Consider the following 19,433-nt stretch of genomic DNA (forward strand, 5'->3'; position numbering starts at 1 on the left):
ATGGGGGGGGTAGCACCACAGGAGGGGGAGGGGCGGTTCTGAGAGGAGTTGATGGGGGGGTAGCACCACAGGAGGGGGAGGGGCGGTTCTGAGAGGAGTTGATGGGGGGGTGTCACCACAGGAGGGGGAGGGGCGGTTCTGAGAGGAGTTGATGGGGGGGGTAGCACCACAGGAGGGGGAGGGGCGGTTCTGAGAGGAGTTGATGGGGGGGTGTCACCACAGGATGGGGAGGGGCGGTTCTGAGAGGAGTTGATGGGGGGTAGCAACACAGGAGGGGGAGGGGCGGTTCTGAGAGGAGTTGATGGGGGGGTAGCACCACAGGAGGGGGAGGGGCGGTTCTGAGAGGAGTTGATGGGGGGGTAGCACCACAGGAGGGGGAGGGGCGGTTCTGAGAGGAGTTGATGGGGGGGTAGCACCACAGGAGGGGGAGGGGTGGTTCTGAGAGGAGTTGATCTCCAGGGTCATCACAGGAGGGAACAGGCAGCTGAGAAGGGGGGGGGGGGCTGAGAAGCACGAGGGACACCCCACACTTTTAGGCTACGTCTAAACTGGCATGATTTTCCGGAAATGATTTTAACGGAAAACTTTTCCGTTAAAAGCATTTTTGGAAAAGAGCGTCTAGATTGGCATGGACACTTTTCCACAAAAGCACTTTTTGCGGAAAAGTGTTCGTGCCAGTCTAGATGCGCTTTTCCGCAAAAAAGCCCCGCTCGCCATTTTCGCGATCGGGGCTTTTTTGCGAAAAACAAATCTGAGCTGTCTACGCTGGCCCTTTTACGCAAAAGTTTTGCGCAAAAGGACTTTTGCCGTAACGGAATCAGCATAGTATTTCCGCAAGAACACATGAGATCGTCAGTGCTTTTGCAGAAATTCAAGCGGCCAGTGTAGACAGCTGTCAAGTTTTTCCGGAAAAGCGGCTGATTTTCCGGAAAAACTTGCCAGTCTAGACACAGCCTTATTGTCTTTTTGTTATTCTCTGGTTGGATGCATGGTTAGCAGAATGAGCACTCACTAAAATACATTCAAGGCTTGTATATACTGAAAAGTCCAGAAGAAACAGCATACAAGGATAGGACAGAATAAAAGAGAAGGAAAGTGTAGTGCAGTATGACCTGGAAAGTGTAGTGCAGTATGACCCAGAGACTGCAACTGAAACTGGAGCATCATTTATTTCTAAGGAAACCACAAAGTTGATCAAACAAACCTCTTTAAAATACAAAAAAGCTTCAAATCTTGAGAATCCTATTGAAATGAATCCTTAGTGCCAATTTTAAAACATGCACTTTATTTCTCTGGTGCAGCAGTAATTTTTGTAGCAGGCATTTTTTGTTTCTGTGGTGCAGTGTGTAATCTCCTGGAAACTTACACCTAAAAGACTAGTTTCCTCTCTACTCAATTTTAATAGGATAGTGATCACCACTTTCACATAAGAAGCTTCCTATTCAGAGATAAAACCCTTGTTTTACATAACCGCAATGGTCAAAATGGAATATAACAACGTTTAATAAAAAAAATTATAACTTGGAGACAGCCAGTTCTTGTACTATTTCTCCTTGATTGTTTCACAAATGAAAATTCATAAAGACTCTGCCACCACTCTCCATTCAGAAAACAATAACCTATTCACCCTGGAACTGTTGCTCCAAGCTATAGAACAGGTGCTCCACTAAAATAAAATCACCATCCATTTTTAATGTGTTCTGTCATCATCTCTGTGAAAGTTATAAAAACAAGCCATCACAAATTCTCCATTTTCCAAAATCATGATTGATAACATTTGGATTGTTGAAGTGTGATTTGTTTCCTAGTTCCACACTCAGCATTTTCCATGCTTGCATTGCATTGTTATTGCAATTTATTATATTTTTATTACAAGAAACTTGCATTATTACTGTAGTAGGTTCCATAAAAATAGATGTTTTATCATAGTTCTGTTTAACATCTATGCCAAACTGTCATTATTTTACATAGACTTTAACATTCCCAACAACTAGCATTTAATACAGCAAGTGCTATGTACAGTAATGTGTGAACAGGTGTGAAGGCACAGTACCATCTCAAAAGGTGGGCTATAGCCATTAATTGTACAGGTTGAACCTCTTTAGTCTGACATCTTCAGAACCGTGCTGAACCAGAGAATTTGCCAAACCACATGAAGTCAATATTTTCTAGCAGCATTACCAACACTTTCACTGCTTATTGAGCTGTTAGAAGACAATTAAGGGGTAAATTAGAGCTAAATAACAGCATAGAACACTGAGAACCAGGACTAATGGCTGTAAACAAAATTTATGAAGCAGTGGGAACTTTAGCCACAGCTAAGTGAAAACATGCCAGACCACAATGTTGCTAGACCAGAGAGGTTCAACCTGTATTAATTCCTCAAGAGACTGGAACAGGACCTTATACAGCATTTCCACATTGGTCTCTGGCAACTGTGACCAGGAGAACCAGCTGAGGTTACTTAATTAGGGCCAAACTGCAAAGAATGGGGGAGCCACTCCCCAAAGTTGGTGGCTATTTCAATATTAAAATTTACCAAGCCAGCATAAAACAGCTTCTGTGATACTTTAGAGGTTACCCAGAAGCCAACAGCATAATTACTTTAAAGCAAGCGTGAGGAACCTATGTGGTCTACAGGCCAGATGTGGCTGGTAGCTTGCCTTGATCTGGCCCCTGAGGTTCAGGACTCCTCCTCTCTTATAGCAGGGCAATTACCTCGGTGCACCCTGTGTGGCTGGAGCTCAAATGCTGACTCCCTATAATAACAACATCTAGCTCTTGTCATCCACAGCACTTTACAGAGGCATTCGGTATCATCTCCATTTTACAGATGGGGAAATTGAGGCACAGAGGGGCACAGCCCAGATTCTAAAAAAAAAAAAAAAAAAAAAAAAAACCATGGTCTGGTAGTGCTACCAGACCATTTGCTGTTTTTTCTGTAACAAGCTAACTTGGCTACCCCCTGTAGATTCTCAAAGTTATTTACGTGTCTAACTCCCACTGATGGCAATAAGATTAGGCATCTACATATACCTTTGAGGCTCTGGGCTTAAATGACTTGCCCAAGTTCTCTTATGTCCCCATCCCATGCTCTGTCCCTGAAATTCCCACCTTGCTGCCAAGTAGCCATTGCTGTCAGAGCTCAACTTGCCAAATGTATTACAAAAATTAAGTGATGGCAGCTGAAACAGGTGGGGAAAGGTCAGGCAATACAGTATATTACGAATTTCTTGATGCTGTCCTTTGTATCTAGCTATATCAATTATTAGACCCTTAGAGCTGCCTTAACTGCTGGAGCCACTAATGCAAACAGTACAGGTGTAACCTAACCTGTAGGATGATAAATACAGACCAGCAATTCAGCTTTATTGTGTTCCCTCTGCCTTGCCTTTACTTCCTACTATGCTTAACTGCTAACTTTTTATATTTCAAGTCTAGCTTGGGCACAAGCATTAGGTCTACAGACAAATTTGATGATTATTATTATATTTGCTTTCTAGGCTTCTCTTTCCACCAAGAGTTTACTTGAGGTCCTTGAGATGTGACAAATACATAAAGGATTTTTTGTTTGTTTGTTTAAAGAGCCCTCCCCCAAGGGTTAAAAACTCAGTCCTATAGGGTACTGGGCTTTTTGCAGAGCACACCAAGTGATGAGCCCTCCAGGGGTAAAACAGCAGAACCATTTCCTTCTGCCCAAACAGCCCCATGTTTAGAAGAGAACATGGCACTCAGCATGAAAAGAGGAAGAGGAATTAAGTGCTCTAAGCTAAGCCAGTCAGAGGTAAATAGAAGATGTGCTCCTGAGACTGTTCTCTAGAAGCAGAAAACTTCCCAGGTCTAGCAAGAATAAATTCAGGTTATTTATTTAAGTTTACTGATGACTGATGATTTATTTAATGTAGGCTGAATTTATTGCACACATAGGGACTGTATGTTTCCATTTCCTCTCTTTTTCTCCAAGGACTGTGTTCTCTAGCTTCCCACTCAGGAGTTAAGCAAAATAAATAAATACATTAAATAAAACAGCATGGCCCCTTTCAGAGTGCATGCAGAGTCAGAATAGAGATAGGAACAGTGGAGAAGTTGAGCACTAAGACCCAGAGAAGACATTGTTTTCCCCTTGGTCTTGAGGCTTTTTGCCTGTGGCCATTTTGTTTTCTTGATCAAGCCAGAACACAGCTTCCCTGTGGAACCAGGTAAGCAGGGAGTCTGGGGGAGGGAGACTGGAGGTCTTGGGGGGAGGCTGGAGATTGGGCCCAGTTATCCAGTGTGTCGTAGGGTTGCCTGGTGTCTGGTATTTTTGCCTCCTGTCTGGGAAAAAAAAATCAGAAAATATCAGACATTTTAAGTGTCTGGTATTTTCTGATTTTTTTTTTTACTGGACAGGAGGCAAAAATACCGGACTGTCTGGATCAATACCAGACACCTGGCAACCCTAGCTCTGTGTGCCCCTATTTCCCGTTCCACTGGTAAAGGTGACCACCTTTGTTGGACAGAAATAAGGGAAAACCACATGGAAAAGTAAGGGATTACTTAATTTTAAGGGGTATTTTAAAGAAACGCTGTTTCCCTTAGCAAATCGTAAGAACAGCCATACTGGGTCAGACCAAGGGTCCACCTAGCCCTGTGTCCTGTCTTCTGATAGTGGCTCATGCCAAATGCCCCAAGAGAATGAACAGAAACAGGAGATCATCAAGTGATCCCTCTCCGGTCATCCATTTCCAGGATCTGACAAACAGAGGCTGGGGCACCATTCCTACTCAATTTGAGTAGTTCTTTTTTGAACCCTGTAAAAATCCTGGTCTTCACAACATCCTTTTGCAAGGATTCCACAGGTTGACACTGCACTGTGTGAAAAATAACTTAAAATCATAAAATCCTAGGGCTGGCAGAGACCTCAGAAGTCATCGAGTCCAACCCCCTGCCCAAAGCATGACCAACCCCAACTAAATCATCCCAGTCAGGGCTTTGTCAAGTCAGGATTTAAAAACCTCTTGGGGTGGAGGTTCCACCACCTCCCTAGGTAACCTATTCCAAAACTTCTCTTTCTTTGTTTTAAATCTGTCACCTATTCATTTTATTTGATGACCCCTAGTTCTTATGTTATGGGAAGAAATATATAACTTTTCCTTATTAACTTTCTCATTCCTTATTCACTTTCTCCATACCTATCATGATTTTATAGACCTCTATCATATCCCCTCCTCTTTAGTCTCCTCTTTTCTAAGATGAAATGTCCCAGTCTTTTTAATCTCTCTTCATATGGCACCTGTTCCAAACATTTTTGCCCTTTTCTGAACCTTTTCAATGCCAATATCTATTTTTTGAGATGAGGCAACCACATCGGTACCCAATATTTAAGTTGTGGTCGTATCATGGATTATATAGAGGCAACAAGATATTCTCTGCTCTTATTCGCTATTCCTTTTTTAATGATTCCTAACATTCTGTTGCCTTTTTTTGACTGCCGCTGCACATGGAGTCGATATTTTTCAGAGAACTATCCACAATGGCTCCAAGATCTCTCTCTTGAGTAGTTATAACTCAATTAGTCCCTACACATTTTGCATGTGTAGTTGGGATTATTTTCCAATGTGCATTACTTTGCATTTATCAACATTGAAATTCATTTGCCATTTTGTCACCCAATCACTTAATTTGGTGAGATCTTTTTGAAGCTCTTCACTGTTTGCTTTGGTCTTAACTATCTTGAGCAGTTTAGTATCATCTGCAAATTTTGCCACCTCACTGTTTACCCCTTTCTCCAGATAATTTATAAATAGTTTAAATAGGATTGGTCCCAGGACAGACCCTTAGGGGACACTAGTTACCTTTCTCCATTCTGAAAATTGACCATTTATTCCTATCCTTTGTTCCTGTTCTTTAACCAGTTATCAGTCCGTGGGAGGACCTTCTCTCTTATCTCATGACAACTAACCTTTCTTAAGAGCCTTTGGTGAGGGACCTTGTCAAAGGCTTTCTGGAAATCTAAGTACACTAGATCCACTGGATTCCCCTTGTCCACATGTTTGTTCCCCCCTTCAAAGAACTCTAGTACATTAATAAGACATGATCTCATTTTACAGAATCCATGTTGACTTTTCCCCAACAAATTATGTTAATCGGTATTGATGTCAGACTTACCAGTCTGTAATTGCCAGGATCATCTCTAGAGCCCTTTATAAATATTGGTGGCACGTTAGCTATCTTCCAGTCATTAGGTACAGAAGCTGATTTACAGGATTGGTTACAAACCACAGTGAATAGTTCCACAATTTCACATTTGAGTTCTTTGGAGAAAACCAAATGGGCAAAATTTGGGGTTGGAGGTGGGGGTGGAATGGACATAATCTGATAGCACAGCCACAGTGTCCTGTGCCACCAGTGGTACTGAAACTAGAGGTGTTGGGGTGCAGCAGCATCCCCTGGCTTGAAGTGATTTCCTTCAGAGAATCATAGAGTTGGAGGATCAGGAGATCAAGTCCAACCACCCACTAAAAGCAGGATCAATCGCAATTAAATTATCCCAGCCAGGGCTTTGTCAAACTAGGATATAAAAATCTCTAGGGATGGAGATTCCAACACTTCCCAAGGAAACCCATTCCAGCACTTCACCACCCTAGTGAAATAGTTTTTCTGAATATCCAACCTAGACCTCCCCCACTGCAAGTTGAGACCATTGCTCCTTGTGTTATCTGCCACCACTGAGAACAGTCTCTCCCCATCCTCTTTGGAACCCCTCCTTTCAGGAAATTGAAGGATGCTATCAAATCTTCCTTCATTCTTCTCTTCTGTAGACAACCCAAATCTGTCAGCCTCTCCTCATTAAGGTCATTAATAAATATGTTGAAAAAAAACCCAGCCCCAGAACCAACTCTTGGGGCACTCCACTCAATACCAACCACCACTGATCACTACCAATTAAGCCCAACAATCTGGCCAGCTTTCTATCCACCTTATAGTCCAATTCTCCAATCCATACTTCCTTAACTTGCTGGCAAGAATACTTTGGGAGACTGTATTAAAAGCTTTGCCAAAGTCAAGGTATCTCATGTCCACTACTTTCCCCATACTCACAGAGTCAGTTACCACATGACAGAAGGCAATCAGGTTGGCCAGGCATGACTTGACATTTGTGAATCCATGTTGACTGTTCTTATCACTGTCTCCTCTTCTAAGTACATCAAAATTGATTTCTTTAGGATCCCTGCCATTATTTTTCTAGGACCTGAGGTGAGGCTGACCTGTCTGTAGTTCCATGGGTTCTCCTTCTTCCCTTTTTTAAAGACAGGCACTGCATTTGCCTTTTTCCAATTGTCTGGAACCTCCCCTGATCACCATGAGGTTTCAAAGATAATGGCTGATGTTTCTGCAATTACATCTGCCAACTCCCTCAGTATCCTCAGATGTATTAGATCCGGCCCTTTGGATTTGAGTGTGTCCCACTTTTCTAAATAGTTCTAAACCTGTTCTTTCTCCACTGAGGGCTGCCAACTTCCTCTCCATACTGTCCAGTACAGTAGGTTGGGAGCTGACATTGTCTGTGAAGACAGCAGCAAAATAGCATCAAGTACTTGAGCTTTTCCCACATCATCTGTCACTAAGTGACTGCTCTCATTCAGTAAGGGTCCCACACCTTTCCTGATCACCTTCATATTGCTAAGATGTTTTTAGAAGCCTTTCACACCCCTTGCTAGCTGCAATTCCAATTGTGCTTTGGTTTTCCTGATTACACCCCCTGTATGCTCAAGCAAATCATCTGTCCATGTTTCCACTTCTTGTAAGCTTCCATTTTGTGTTAACGCCTGATAAAGATTTCACTGTTAAGCTAAGCTGGTTGCTTACCATATTTGCTTTTCTTACTGTGCATTGGGATCGTTTGTTCTTGCACCTTCAATAAGGCTTTTTAAAAATGCAGCTAGCTCTCCTGGGCTCCTTTCTCCCTTATGTTAGCATCCCAGGGGATTCTGCCCATCAGTTCCCTGAGGGAGTCAAACTCTGCTTTTCTGAAGTCCAGAGTCTGTATTTTGCTGCTCTCTTTTCTTCCTTTGTTCAGGATCCTGAATTCAATCATCTCATGATCATTGCTTCCCAGGTCATCTACTTCCCCTACTAATTCCTTTCCGTTTGTGAGTAGCAGATCAAACTGAGCATGGCCCCTGGTTGGTTCCGTCAACGCTTGTACCAGGAAGTTATCCCCAACATTCTCCAAAAACTTCCTGGTACAAGTGCTGGAGGAATCAACAATGGGTTAAAAAACTCATTTACAGGGTTTGCCGTTTTGTTCAATGGCATTCAGTACACCTACTATAAAAATATTCCATTGCCTCTGAGCACCACAGCAATTGTCTGTTGCTCAAACAATGGTAATACGGGACTTCATCTTTGTTCATTTTCTCAATTTGGAATTTGGCATGTTGACAATATGCTGTTTATCTGCTTTCTGTCTGGGAGGTAAGTTCTATCTGAAGTGAGATTCAAAAGACTGGGACTTTTCAACTTAGAAAAGAGATGACTAAAAAGGGATATGACAGAGGAGTATGAAATTGGGAGTCGTGGGGAGAAAGTGAATAAGGAAATGTTATTAATTCCTTCACAAACACAAGAACCAGGAGATTTCAATAGGCAGTAGACTTAAAACAAAAAGAAGTACTACTTCAGCCAATGGCACCCATTGCCAGGTGATGTAAGAAGGCAGAAATTATAATGGGTTTTAAAAAAACCTCTAGATAAGTTCCTGGGAGATATAAGACCATCTTGGCTAATAGCCATTTGCTGGGCCTATTTTTAAGTTGCTTAACTGGGAAAGAGGCAGGTGGAAATAGCAGGCACAAAGTTCCTTCCAGGGGAATAGAAATGGGGGACCTTGTTGAGGAAGCAAGGGAGAAGGCAAGGTTCACAGAGCTTTCAATAGAGATGCAAGGAATTTTTTAGGATGTGCAGTAAGTTCAGTGTATACAAGCTATGAAGCATGTTGTGACCCTTTCAGTTATGTTAAATCTTTTCCTTGTGGGGTCTGAAGTTATCCAACAAGTCCCTCCTGGCACAGAAAGATCATGGAGTTCAGTGGGAGTCTGTTTATTCAGAGAGCTTGAACCGTTAGGTGCTAGTTTTCTCTTCACAAACTAATGGTTTAATTGCTTGTAACTAGGGTTAAATGTATTTAGTTTCAAATAATTATCGCATTCCATTGAGGGGGCTGGGATTCGAACCCAGGACCTAGAGGTACCTGCTGTGTGTTAGATCCTAACAGAACCTCCCTGGTGGAGATGAGGGCGGGATTGTACGGTAGCTTCGCCACCATTGGCTGAACTTGAAAATGATTGACTTCACTCGCACCCTTCAACTTTTGCGTCTGCCGTCTTCCATAAAAGGCGGGATTTAAGGCAGCGCCGCCACTATTGGCTAAGGGAGGGATGAATAGCATACGCATCACCCAGTGGGATGTAGGGGGCGGGATTTGATGGAAGATCCACCCCTATTGGATAGCGGAGATATTTGACGTGGGCGGCCACCAATGGGACCGAGGAGCTGGGATTCCGCGCGCAGTTCGGAGCGGTTGCGGAGGGTAGAGACGTCCCAGCGGCGGGACACCTGAACGGGGGAGGGGTCCGCAGCCATGGCGGGGGCCGGCTCCGGCTTCTACGCCCGGGGCGGGGGCGCCGACTCGCCGCCGCTCTTCAGCCTGAGGAGGAGATCGAGGCACCAGGGGCCGGAGGAGGCGGTGAGTTGTCGGGGGAGGCTGAGGCGATAGTGGGCGGGGCTTGGTGATAAAGGGGCGGGGCCAGGAGGAGGGACGAGCAAGCTGCATAGGGGGCGGGGCTTGGAGCGAGATGAAGGGATGGGGTGGGCGGATGCAAAGGAGGCGGGGCTTGGACAATTGGGGGCGGGGCTTGGGAGGTGGAGAGGGACTGAGACCAGGGCAAGGAGTGGGACTTAAGGGGCGACATGGGGCGGGTCTGAGAACTTTTGGGGCTGAGTGGGTGGCTGACTTAAGCAAGGGGGGTGTCTTGGGGGGAGAGAGGTGGGAGGGGGCTATGACTTGAGATCTTCCTGTGCGTGTCTCTCCCAGCCCCCTTTGGATGTAGAATGCAAATCCTGCCCCTGGGCAAGGACAGGGGGCTTGGTGGGTCTCACGGTCTTTGGGGAATGGGTATGTGGCTCTGTGCGTGTTTGAGGATGGGGATTAGCAGGTCTCAGTGGGAGCAGGGGGTCTGCGTGGGAAGAGTTACAAGTTCCTAAGAGCCCCTGGCTGCTTCAGGAGCCTGAGTGGTTACACAGTTTGTCATCCCGTTTGACCTCTGCGTTTGCTTGTTGCCCTCATGGGCTTTCTCTTCACTGTACGCAATTCCCTCTCTCTCCCTTGGCTAAATAATTAAGTGAATCTAGAAATCCTTGAGGAGACACATCGTGAGTTGTTCTTTATTTTGACAAAGTGAGCCCTTGGTGTGTTTTTTGTCTGGGGGTAAATAACCTGTTTTCCTATCTTGACTATGCTTTTGCCTTGAGGTAGCTCAGGTGTTATCATGAGATTAAAAACTCATACCTTTAAAAGCAGTGAAGACCAAGCTATTCCCTCCAGCTCTGGTTGACCCACAAACTAAGATCCTGAAGTAAAAACTACAGAGTCTTGTCTCCACTATTGTTTTCCAGGGAGTTAGCTGTCTTGATGTACACACATCATTTTATACTTAAGTTACTGTCCTATCTTCTGATTAGTCTGTTTTTCTTGTTTATAGCTCATTCAGGATTCCATGTTCCAGTGCAGTGAAACAGCAGGAATTGTTAATGTCTAAAAATGGATGATATTTTGAAAATCATGGAAACTGATTTTTACAAAGCCTACTTTTAAAAAAGTCTTGTGACCACATCCCTTCAAAAGTAGCAGATTGGAATCCTGAATGAACAAAACATTTGAACAAAACATTTAAGTTACCAATGTCTCCATTCACATTTCTGTTTTTCCTTTCAGAGAGATTGTATCCACATCTAAGTCTTTGCAGGGAGTTGCAGGGTCTCCCTGCTGTGCCATGGATTTCGTTCTGTGACCTTAGACAAGTTACTTATTCCATTTCTATGCTGTAGTGCAGGGCTACTCAACATGTGTCCCATTTGTTTGCGGCCCGCGGAGCAGTTTGGTTTTACACGAGGCTCAACACGCGGCATGCGGGTGGGATCATTTGGACATGGCCTCCACAATGGAGAGGCGTCTCCCAGGTGGGGTGACCATTCAAAAACGCAAGCGGAAAGGCTGGCTGGAACAGACGGGTACAAGGTGTCGGCGTTTCTAGCCCCCAAGGAGGAGGTCCCGGGAGTGCCGGGGCACTGTGGGCAGTGGTGGCTGCTTAGTGTTGTGGGTAGAGAGCTGCTGACCTGACTCACAGTGGCCACGTTTGGGTCTGGTGCTGCAGCTTGATTTTTGTATTCATGCCCGTCAGTGTGAAAGAAGCTATTTGCATATATATTTGCATATATATGCAACCACACTTAAGTTGCGGCCCTTGGCATGTGCTGTGAGTATTATTGTGGGCTCCCCCGCCGGGGCTTCCAAAGTTGAGTAGCCCTGCTGTAGTGGCACAACGATGGGGCTGCAGCTGCGCAGTTTTAACACTATAGTGTAAATGCTTCCTCCATTCAGGGATAGGGTTTTCCTGTCAATTTTAGTTAATCCACGTTTCTGAGAAGTAATGGCGATTGATAACAGAAACTTCACAGAATTCTTCCAAGCTATCTGTATTTACACTGGTGATTAGGTTGACGTAACTGTAGAGCTCAGGGCAGGAGATTTTTCACTGCTTTGAGTATGTCTACACTTGGTCAAGAAAACTTGATCAACAAAACTTTTTTTGTTCACCGGTGATTTTAACCCTCTTCTGAACAAAAGTTTTGCCGAGGCAAGTGAAAGTGTGAACACCTGCTTTGTTGACAGTGGTGCCCTGCTGTTGACAAAGCAAAACCCCTTCATTGGTGGTGGAAGTATTTTGCTGACAAAAGTGCACATTTGCACATGCAGACTTTGGCTATGTCTATACTGCCAAGTTTTGTTAATACATTTTATGTCGACAAAACAAAAATAGCCAAAAGGTGTTCGCACTTGCTCCCTCTGTCAACTGATCATGTCCACCCTGGGGGCCAGAGGTGACTGATGATGGGGATGGAGGGTGTGCCGGCCACTCTTCCTCCCCCACCTGGAAAAGGGCTGGGTTACCCCTCTTCTGCCCCAGGCTCCACCCCTACTCTTCTCCACTTGCTCCGCTCCTCCCTTCCTCCTCCCCCAGACAAGGTGGTCCAGGGGACTAGTGGGGCCACATGGTGTCAGTGGCAGGATTCCATGCTGCCCTCCCCCTGCACTCACAGCAGCAGCGGGGAAGGTGCAGCAAGTGTGTGGGGCTGCTGGCTCCTGGTGCCGGCCCCGCTGAGTGTTGGTGGTGGGGGGACAGGAGCGGATCCCACTTACACAAGTAACATGTTAAACATAAGGTTTAACCGGTTAACTGACTTAACCAGGATTTTACATCCCTACTGGTTGAAGCCAGTTCTGTCGAACAACAAACTGTAGAGTCTACACTGGCTCCTTGTCAACAATAAAAGAAAGGGGAAGGGGGGAAAATAGTCTCTCATAGGAGTGGAAATTGTGTGTGTCAGAAACTGGGAGATTCTCCCAACAAAATTTGCATAGCAGCATGTATCCTTTCATGGTTTTGTCATGAAAAGGCAGTTTATGTCGACAAAACTTGATAGATACTTACTTTGTAGCAAAATGGGCAAATGGGAGCTGTGAAGATTTTGCTGGAAGTTGGGACAGTGCATGAAGTTTCCTCCCTTTTCTCCCCTGGGTGCACGGCGCGGAGAGGCACATGGCCTCAGCAGCTGGCCATTTTGAGCCACTTGGGGCTGGGGCAAGCAGGGAGCCTGCCTAGAGTCCCACCGGGCTGCTGGCCAGGAGCCGCCTAGTGAGTGCCACCCAGCCAGAACTTGTATCTGGCATTCAAGCTCCTCCTGTACCACAGTTCCCTGCCCCAGGTCACATCTCCCTCCCAAACCCTGCATCCCCTTCTGCATCCCTCCTCCAGGCTAGAAACCTCTTCGCCATCCATATGCCATTTCTGACCCTGTAGCCTCTGCTGCACCCCAATCTCCTGTTCCAGGTCATAACTCAAACCCTCTGCATCCCTCCTACACCCCTCTGCCAGGTCAGAATCCTCTTCTGTACCCATACCCCTTCCCAGACCCTGCACCCTAATCCCCTCCCTCAGGTCACCATCCCTTCCTTCACCCAAACTACCTCTGAGACCCCCAAGCCCTCTCCTTCTGCACCCAAATCCCTTACCCTGAGCTTCCTTCTGCACCCAATCTTCGTCCCAGACTCCACACTCCCTTCATAGAAAGTTGTAGCCCTTGAACGCTTTCTAAAATATTGGAATCCCCGCCCCATCAAAAATTATTGCCCACCCCTGCCTTAGGCTTTCTGGCTCAGATCCTCAAAGGTTCTCAATAGTACTCAAGCATTGAAATACCTTTGAGAAGCTGGGCCTCAGTTCCCCATCTATAAAATGGGGCTACTGCCTACCTCACCGGAGTGTAGAGGATAAATGCTTTAAAGATAGAGAAGTGTTCAGATACTGTGGGAGTGGTATGGCCCGATAAGTACCTACACTGACACTTATATTGTAATAGCTAGCTTGAACAGGAATGTGGTAAAAACCCACTCCTGTGACCAACATAGCTAGGGTCTCCCCTCCCCCTCCGTGTAGGCACAGCCAGGCTGAAAGAAGAGTACAACATCCATCTGGGGGTGGTACTTTTTCCACATAGGAAGAAAAGTCTTTTATGTCACTGGTAGGTTGCATCTACACTTGGGGACTGTGCCAATAGAGACTAGTATACACATAGCCTAAGATACTTATTTTGATCTCTAGTTCTGGAAGATTGCAGAAAAAATATTTCCAGGCACTTTTTAAAAGCCTGAACATATCTTCTTTAATGATTAAACAGTGCTTCCATTTTTAATAAAGTTCAGTGTTAAGGTGGGAGCTTGTGCATGATTATTTGCTTGAATTTTCATTGGTTCCCTCTTACCTGATTGGGAAATCTTGTTTTCCTACTTGCCTCAAGAAACCAATAATTGGAAGTTATAAATAATCTCTTGCAGTTCTGATTGCACTGGTCTTCAATATTTTTCTCCCTTTTTTTGGGCAGGTTATGCTTGAGAAAGTGCTGGGAATAACTACCCAAACCAGTAGCGGTTTAGCTTGTGACCCAAATACCGGGCAGATAGCATATCCTGCAGGGTAAGTGACTAAACGTGAAAATGTATAAGTTTATGATTTGTCTGTCTCAATGATTATAGCAGTATTTCCCAGTTGGTGCTCTGTGAAACCCTGGGGTTCTGTGAAGCTAAAGTAAGGGTTCCCCCGCCCTCTCTTAAAGAGACAGAGGCAGGACTCAGCATTTTTTTTTTTTGCTCGACAAATTTTACACTAGGGGTTCCTTGAAATTCTTTCAAGGTGAAAAGGGTTCCACGGCCAAAAAAACTGGGAAACACTGGATTATAGAAACCACTGCAACATACAGATGAATAAGTGGATATGAGACCTGGTTGTTTGGCCAAGTGTGTATATGCAGTAATATTATTTTGCTATAACTTTGAGGCCCCACCTTACAGCCCTTGGTCACTCAGCCTTTACACAAGCAGAGGCTAATGGGACAGCCTGCATAAGTAAAGACTACTCATGTGAGTAAAGATTGGATCCCATCCCATGATGCTACCACTGTAAGCATATTCAGAGTATCTACATGCATGTTTTAGCACCAAAATTCCATCTGACTGTGAGCCCTTAGTAATTTTTTTCCCTTTGGGGGGGCGGGCTTCTCTAAACCTTATCTGACCATAATTGTCAAGCAGCCAAGGACTGGTAATGGAAAGCTCGTGAACAACTACCACATCTAGAGCTGGCTAAAGTGTGTCTTAAGTTCACCTTCTCACTCAGGCATCCACAAGTCTGATCTCACCGCTGGATTAGACCTGTCAATTTCATGATAATGAAATAGCTTCAGCTATACTCTATTTATTTTCTCCGTATTGACCCCACCACTGTAAATATTGTTCCTGAATGCCCTACTTCCTGGAAGAGATGTAAGCGAGTAGCCAACTAGTCGAGTTGACTACTTGCTACCCCCCACTCTTGTTGCCTCTGTATCAGAGGTAGCAAGGGGGGAGCGGGGAAACAAGCCAGATCTGGGGGGAGGGGACTTAAAAGGTGGTTCCCCCAGCACTGTCTTCGAAGTGCCACCTCTACCCCGCACCTCTGCGCTGCTGCCTCTATCGGAGACAGCAGTGGGAGAGGGGTGTAGGGAAGGCTGCCGCAAAGCATCCTCTGCCTGCAGCCAGCCTGCACCGCCGCGAACAGGGGCTGCTGTTGAAGCAGACTCTGTTCATGGAGGCCAGGGCTGGCCATGAGCAGAGGCTACTTTGGCAACAGCCCCTGTTTGTGGCAGTCTTGGCTGGCTGCGGGCAGGGGCTGTTGGATCCAGTGTGAGCCAGGACTGAGCAAACCCAGCTCATGCTGGTCTGGGACTGCTGCACTCTGCATTTTAAATGTAGTAAGAACCGCCCAGCTCTTACTACGTTTAAAATGCAGAGCTGCAGTGGTCCTGGTTTGCACCAGCCAGGGACCTACTCGTGCTGTGGTTCTGCAGTTTAAATGTAATAGGAGCCGGGCTTCCTCTGTGCCCAGCTTCTACCACATTTAAACTGCAGAGCTGCAGCAGGGGTAGCTCCTGGACCAGCACAAGCCGGTACAGAGCCCCTTCCCTTATCAACTGATCATGTGCAAATTGTATCGACTACATGATTAGTCAATTACCCACCTTTTAACATCCTTACGTTTTGATGCTGAGAGTTAAGAAACTAAGAAGGATCCAGAAAGTGACCAAACAAGAGTCCTGATCTCTGATCCCAGTGGTATAATGGGCTGTCTTGCTGTTTATAAAATATGTGAGGTTTGAGGTCAAACATTTATTAATGTAAATGTCTTGCTCTTTCTTTTCAGGTGTGTGGTTGTAATTTTAAATCCCCAAAAGAATAAACAAAGACACATCTTTAATACTTCCAGGTATTGTAAATGCTTAATTTATCCACCACTCTGATGGTGTTCAGGTATCTTTGTTCTTAATTTGCTTTCTGGGGTTTGGATTGTTGGGAAAGGGAAGCTATGCTGAACTGAGCAAAGTGTAACTGCTGATACTGTGCTGTCTGCCTGGCTAAGGGAGATTGGGAAGATAATATTATAGTTGGGTTTAGCTGCCCTAGTTATGGATCACGACACCATTGTGCCAGGTACTTTAGAAATGCAACAAAGACCAGTCTGTGTCCCAAAGAGCAGTCTATGTAGATAGTCTCTATGGTCTATGGAATTAACAGTCTACGTAGATAGTCTATAGTAGACTGAGTCTCAGAGGGGTAGCCATGTTAGTAGACTGAGCATTTGGATAACACTGTTCTGGGTAACTTCAAATCATTTTTTCCTTAGCACTCACTGCAACAAATGCTATGTTATCTGAATTTTCTTTGAAAAAGAAAGCTCTATCTTTCTTTCAGGAAAACACTGAGTGCTCTGTCTTTCTCCCCTGATGGAAAATTTATTGTTACTGGTGAGGTGAGTTCTGCTGAAGTTGATTTTAGTGTGTATACTTGGAATATAATTTCTGATTTCTCTACCATAGCAAATGCTTGTATGCCTGGAAAACTTTCACAATAAGACAAGAAAGAATGCCCAGTTAGTGCCATCTATTCTGATGCTAGCTTTCCAGCCACAATGTGTTGGCTGAATTCTGGCCATTTGTTTAGGTAGTACTAATTTGAAATTGAAACTCTAAATATGAACAGTGAGACTACAGATGAAAGTGGCTGAACTCCGAGTTGTCTGCACTAAGATACTAGACTAGATGGATCAGTGGTCTGATCTGGAGCCTTGTCTATACTTCCGCAGAGATCGACACTCCGGAGTTCAATCTTCCGGGGTTCTGAGCAGTTCTAGGAAGGACCTGGTAAATCGACTGCTGATGGCACCCCTTTCGACCTCAGTACTCCATGGAGTCATGAGGAGTAAGGGAAGTCAACAGGAGAATTTCTCTCATTGATCTCCTGAAATGGGAACTCTGCAAAAAGTTGAGCTAAGGTGTGTTGACGTCTGCTACGCTATTCTTGTAGCTGGAGTTGCATATCTTAGTTTGACTTTTTCATGTAGTGTAGGCCTGGCCTAGGATGGCAATTTCTATTTTTTTGTGTCTGATTCAAATGGCAGCACATATTCACATGCCTCTTGCAGAATGGGCACAGACCAGCTGTACGAGTGTGGGATGTCGAGGAGAAGACGCAAGTATCTGAACTGCACGGCCATAAGCATGGAGTGGGTTGCGTGGCTTTTTCTCCCAACATGAAGTATATTGTATCAGTGGGCTACCAGCATGATATGACTGTCAATGTGTGGGACTGGAAGGTAAGGGACTGCAGATGTCAGGGATGAATAGCCTCCGTCATTTTCCCCTGAAAAGCAAAGACTTTACTAATGCATTTACAATGAAATATATCTGAGACAGCAATATGATAATGAATGCAATCAAAATAACCCCTTCTTAGCCCAAACCAAGAAAGCTCTCACTTGGGGAAAACAGCTGAACTTTGATAGTCTTGTAGCAAACTTGAGCATTCTTGGAACAGGGGCAAGTTTCAGAGCTGAGGACTTTGCAAAAGTACTCTGCATCTCCTTTCCTGATGAATAAGGCACACACTTTTTAACAGGGAGGGTAATTAACCTTGGAATAACTTGCCAAGGGTTGTAGTGTATTCTCTGTCACTGGAAATCTTTAAAATCAAGAATGGATTTTGGGGGGAGGGGAATGTCCTAGTTCAAAGGAATTAACCTGGGGAAATTCTATGCCTGGGTTTATACTAGGGAAGTTAGCGAGTAGTCAACTAGTCAAATATCTGATAAACATAAGCTTATCACTTTTTATCTGTGTTAAGGATGAGCTATTTGGGAGGGAAGGGGGCAGAGAGGAATGAGTAGAGGTAAGGCCTCTCGGGAAAGGGCCGGGTGGGACAGGGCCATGGTGAAGAAATCAGTGATCCGTTCGTTTCTGGGGAACTTCCAGAGCTCCTGCACCCTGCAGTCAGAAGAAAGACACCATCTCCAAATTGTCAGAAAATTAGCCTTTCCTGGCAAACTAACTTCTTGTCAATATTCATATGAATTGCTCATTTACGATGATGAGGATGAAGTGGGGATGGGGTAGTGTCAAAATTAGCCTTATAATGGAATTGGAAAGTCAGTCATCTTGAACTTCCTTATTCTCGTGCCCTGTATCTCTCATGCATAAATTATTGGGTTTGTTCTTTTTTGTCTTGTTGCAGAAGAACACTCTAGTAGCATCGAACAAGGTGTCATGTAAGGTTATGGCAATATCCTTCTCGGAGGACAGCTACTTTGTTACTGTTGGCCACCGCCATGTTAAATTCTGGTTCTTGGATGCATCAAGAGAAGTGAAGGTAAACCTTCCTCCTGTGCTGTACCAACTGGACGTGGAAGTAAATGAGTTTTTCAAAAAAAGTGCTCAGGATATGCAGACAGCTGACTGGATGTTTGTCCCATGTCAGTCACTGCAGCAGGCTGGGATGTTCTTTTAGGATGGGGCCAAAAAGCTGTAAGGTTTTTCATGCCCTACGCTCACGCAGTTTGTCATACCTTAACTTCCTGCCTTGATTTAGGAATGAATTACAGCCAGGCAGCTCTAGGTGTGTTTTGAATCTAACTTTGTAGAAGTAGTCTTTACAAATCCCATTCACATCCAAGCACAAGGCTGAAGGGACAACAAACTGCTAAATGTAATGTTTAAATCATATTTGCCAGGCTCTTTGACAGAGCTATTGCCCACATGTCGGATTCTGGAAAACATAAATCAGTATGTGTGACAATCCTGTTTACCATTTATAAAAAGGAGGAATTTACTTGTAGAGTTATGGTGAGGCTTGCTTTAGATCATCAGTGAAAGGTGTCAGAAGGACAAATTTATTAATATTTATAATTCAAACTATTGTGTTGAATTACAGATTAAAGAGACTGTGCCATTGGTCGGTCGCTCTGGACTTCTGGGAGAACTTCACAATAACATCTTTTGTGGTGTAGCCTGTGGGCAAGGGAAAATGTTGGGAAACACCTTCTGTGTTTCTTACTCTGGGCTTCTCTGTCAATTTAACGAGAAGCGAATGCTAGAAAAATGGATTGATCTGAAGGTAAAATGCCTTATCTCATTATTGTAAAACCACTCTAGTTTGTTTCAGAAACCTCTGCTCCCATTATATGTTGTAATTGTTTTCTAGAAATCCTTCTTTTATAAAAAGTATAATTTTATGCATATGGATTCTTCCT

At 44.6% G+C, this 19,433-nt stretch overlaps 1 protein-coding gene across 3 annotated transcripts in view; it reads left to right on the top strand.

The window, feature by feature from the left end:
- The first annotated feature begins 3,709 nt into the window (after positions 1–3,709).
- The window catches only part of WDR62 (WD repeat domain 62), a 57,400-nt gene continuing 41,676 nt past the window's right edge, over positions 3,710–19,433 (top strand). The window contains exons 1-7 of one of the 3 annotated variants that reach the window (XM_075915152.1): positions 3,710–3,784; positions 14,203–14,294; positions 16,056–16,118; positions 16,604–16,661; positions 17,334–17,504; positions 18,419–18,553; positions 19,115–19,297. In XM_075915152.1, the coding sequence (XP_075771267.1) occupies positions 3,725–3,784; positions 14,203–14,294; positions 16,056–16,118; positions 16,604–16,661; positions 17,334–17,504; positions 18,419–18,553; positions 19,115–19,297 (762 nt within the window). In that variant the 5' untranslated portion in view covers positions 3,710–3,724. Of the gene's footprint in view, positions 3,785–9,515; positions 9,728–10,056; positions 10,414–14,202; positions 14,295–16,055; positions 16,119–16,603; positions 16,662–17,333; positions 17,505–18,418; positions 18,554–19,114; positions 19,298–19,433 lie in introns of those variants that run through there. The other 2 variants (XM_075915151.1, XM_025188859.2) reach the window with 2 other exon arrangements.

The sequence above is a fragment of the Pelodiscus sinensis genome, unplaced genomic scaffold (assembly GCF_049634645.1).
Source record: "Pelodiscus sinensis isolate JC-2024 unplaced genomic scaffold, ASM4963464v1 ctg34, whole genome shotgun sequence".
Lineage (NCBI taxonomy): Eukaryota > Metazoa > Chordata > Testudines > Trionychidae > Pelodiscus > Pelodiscus sinensis.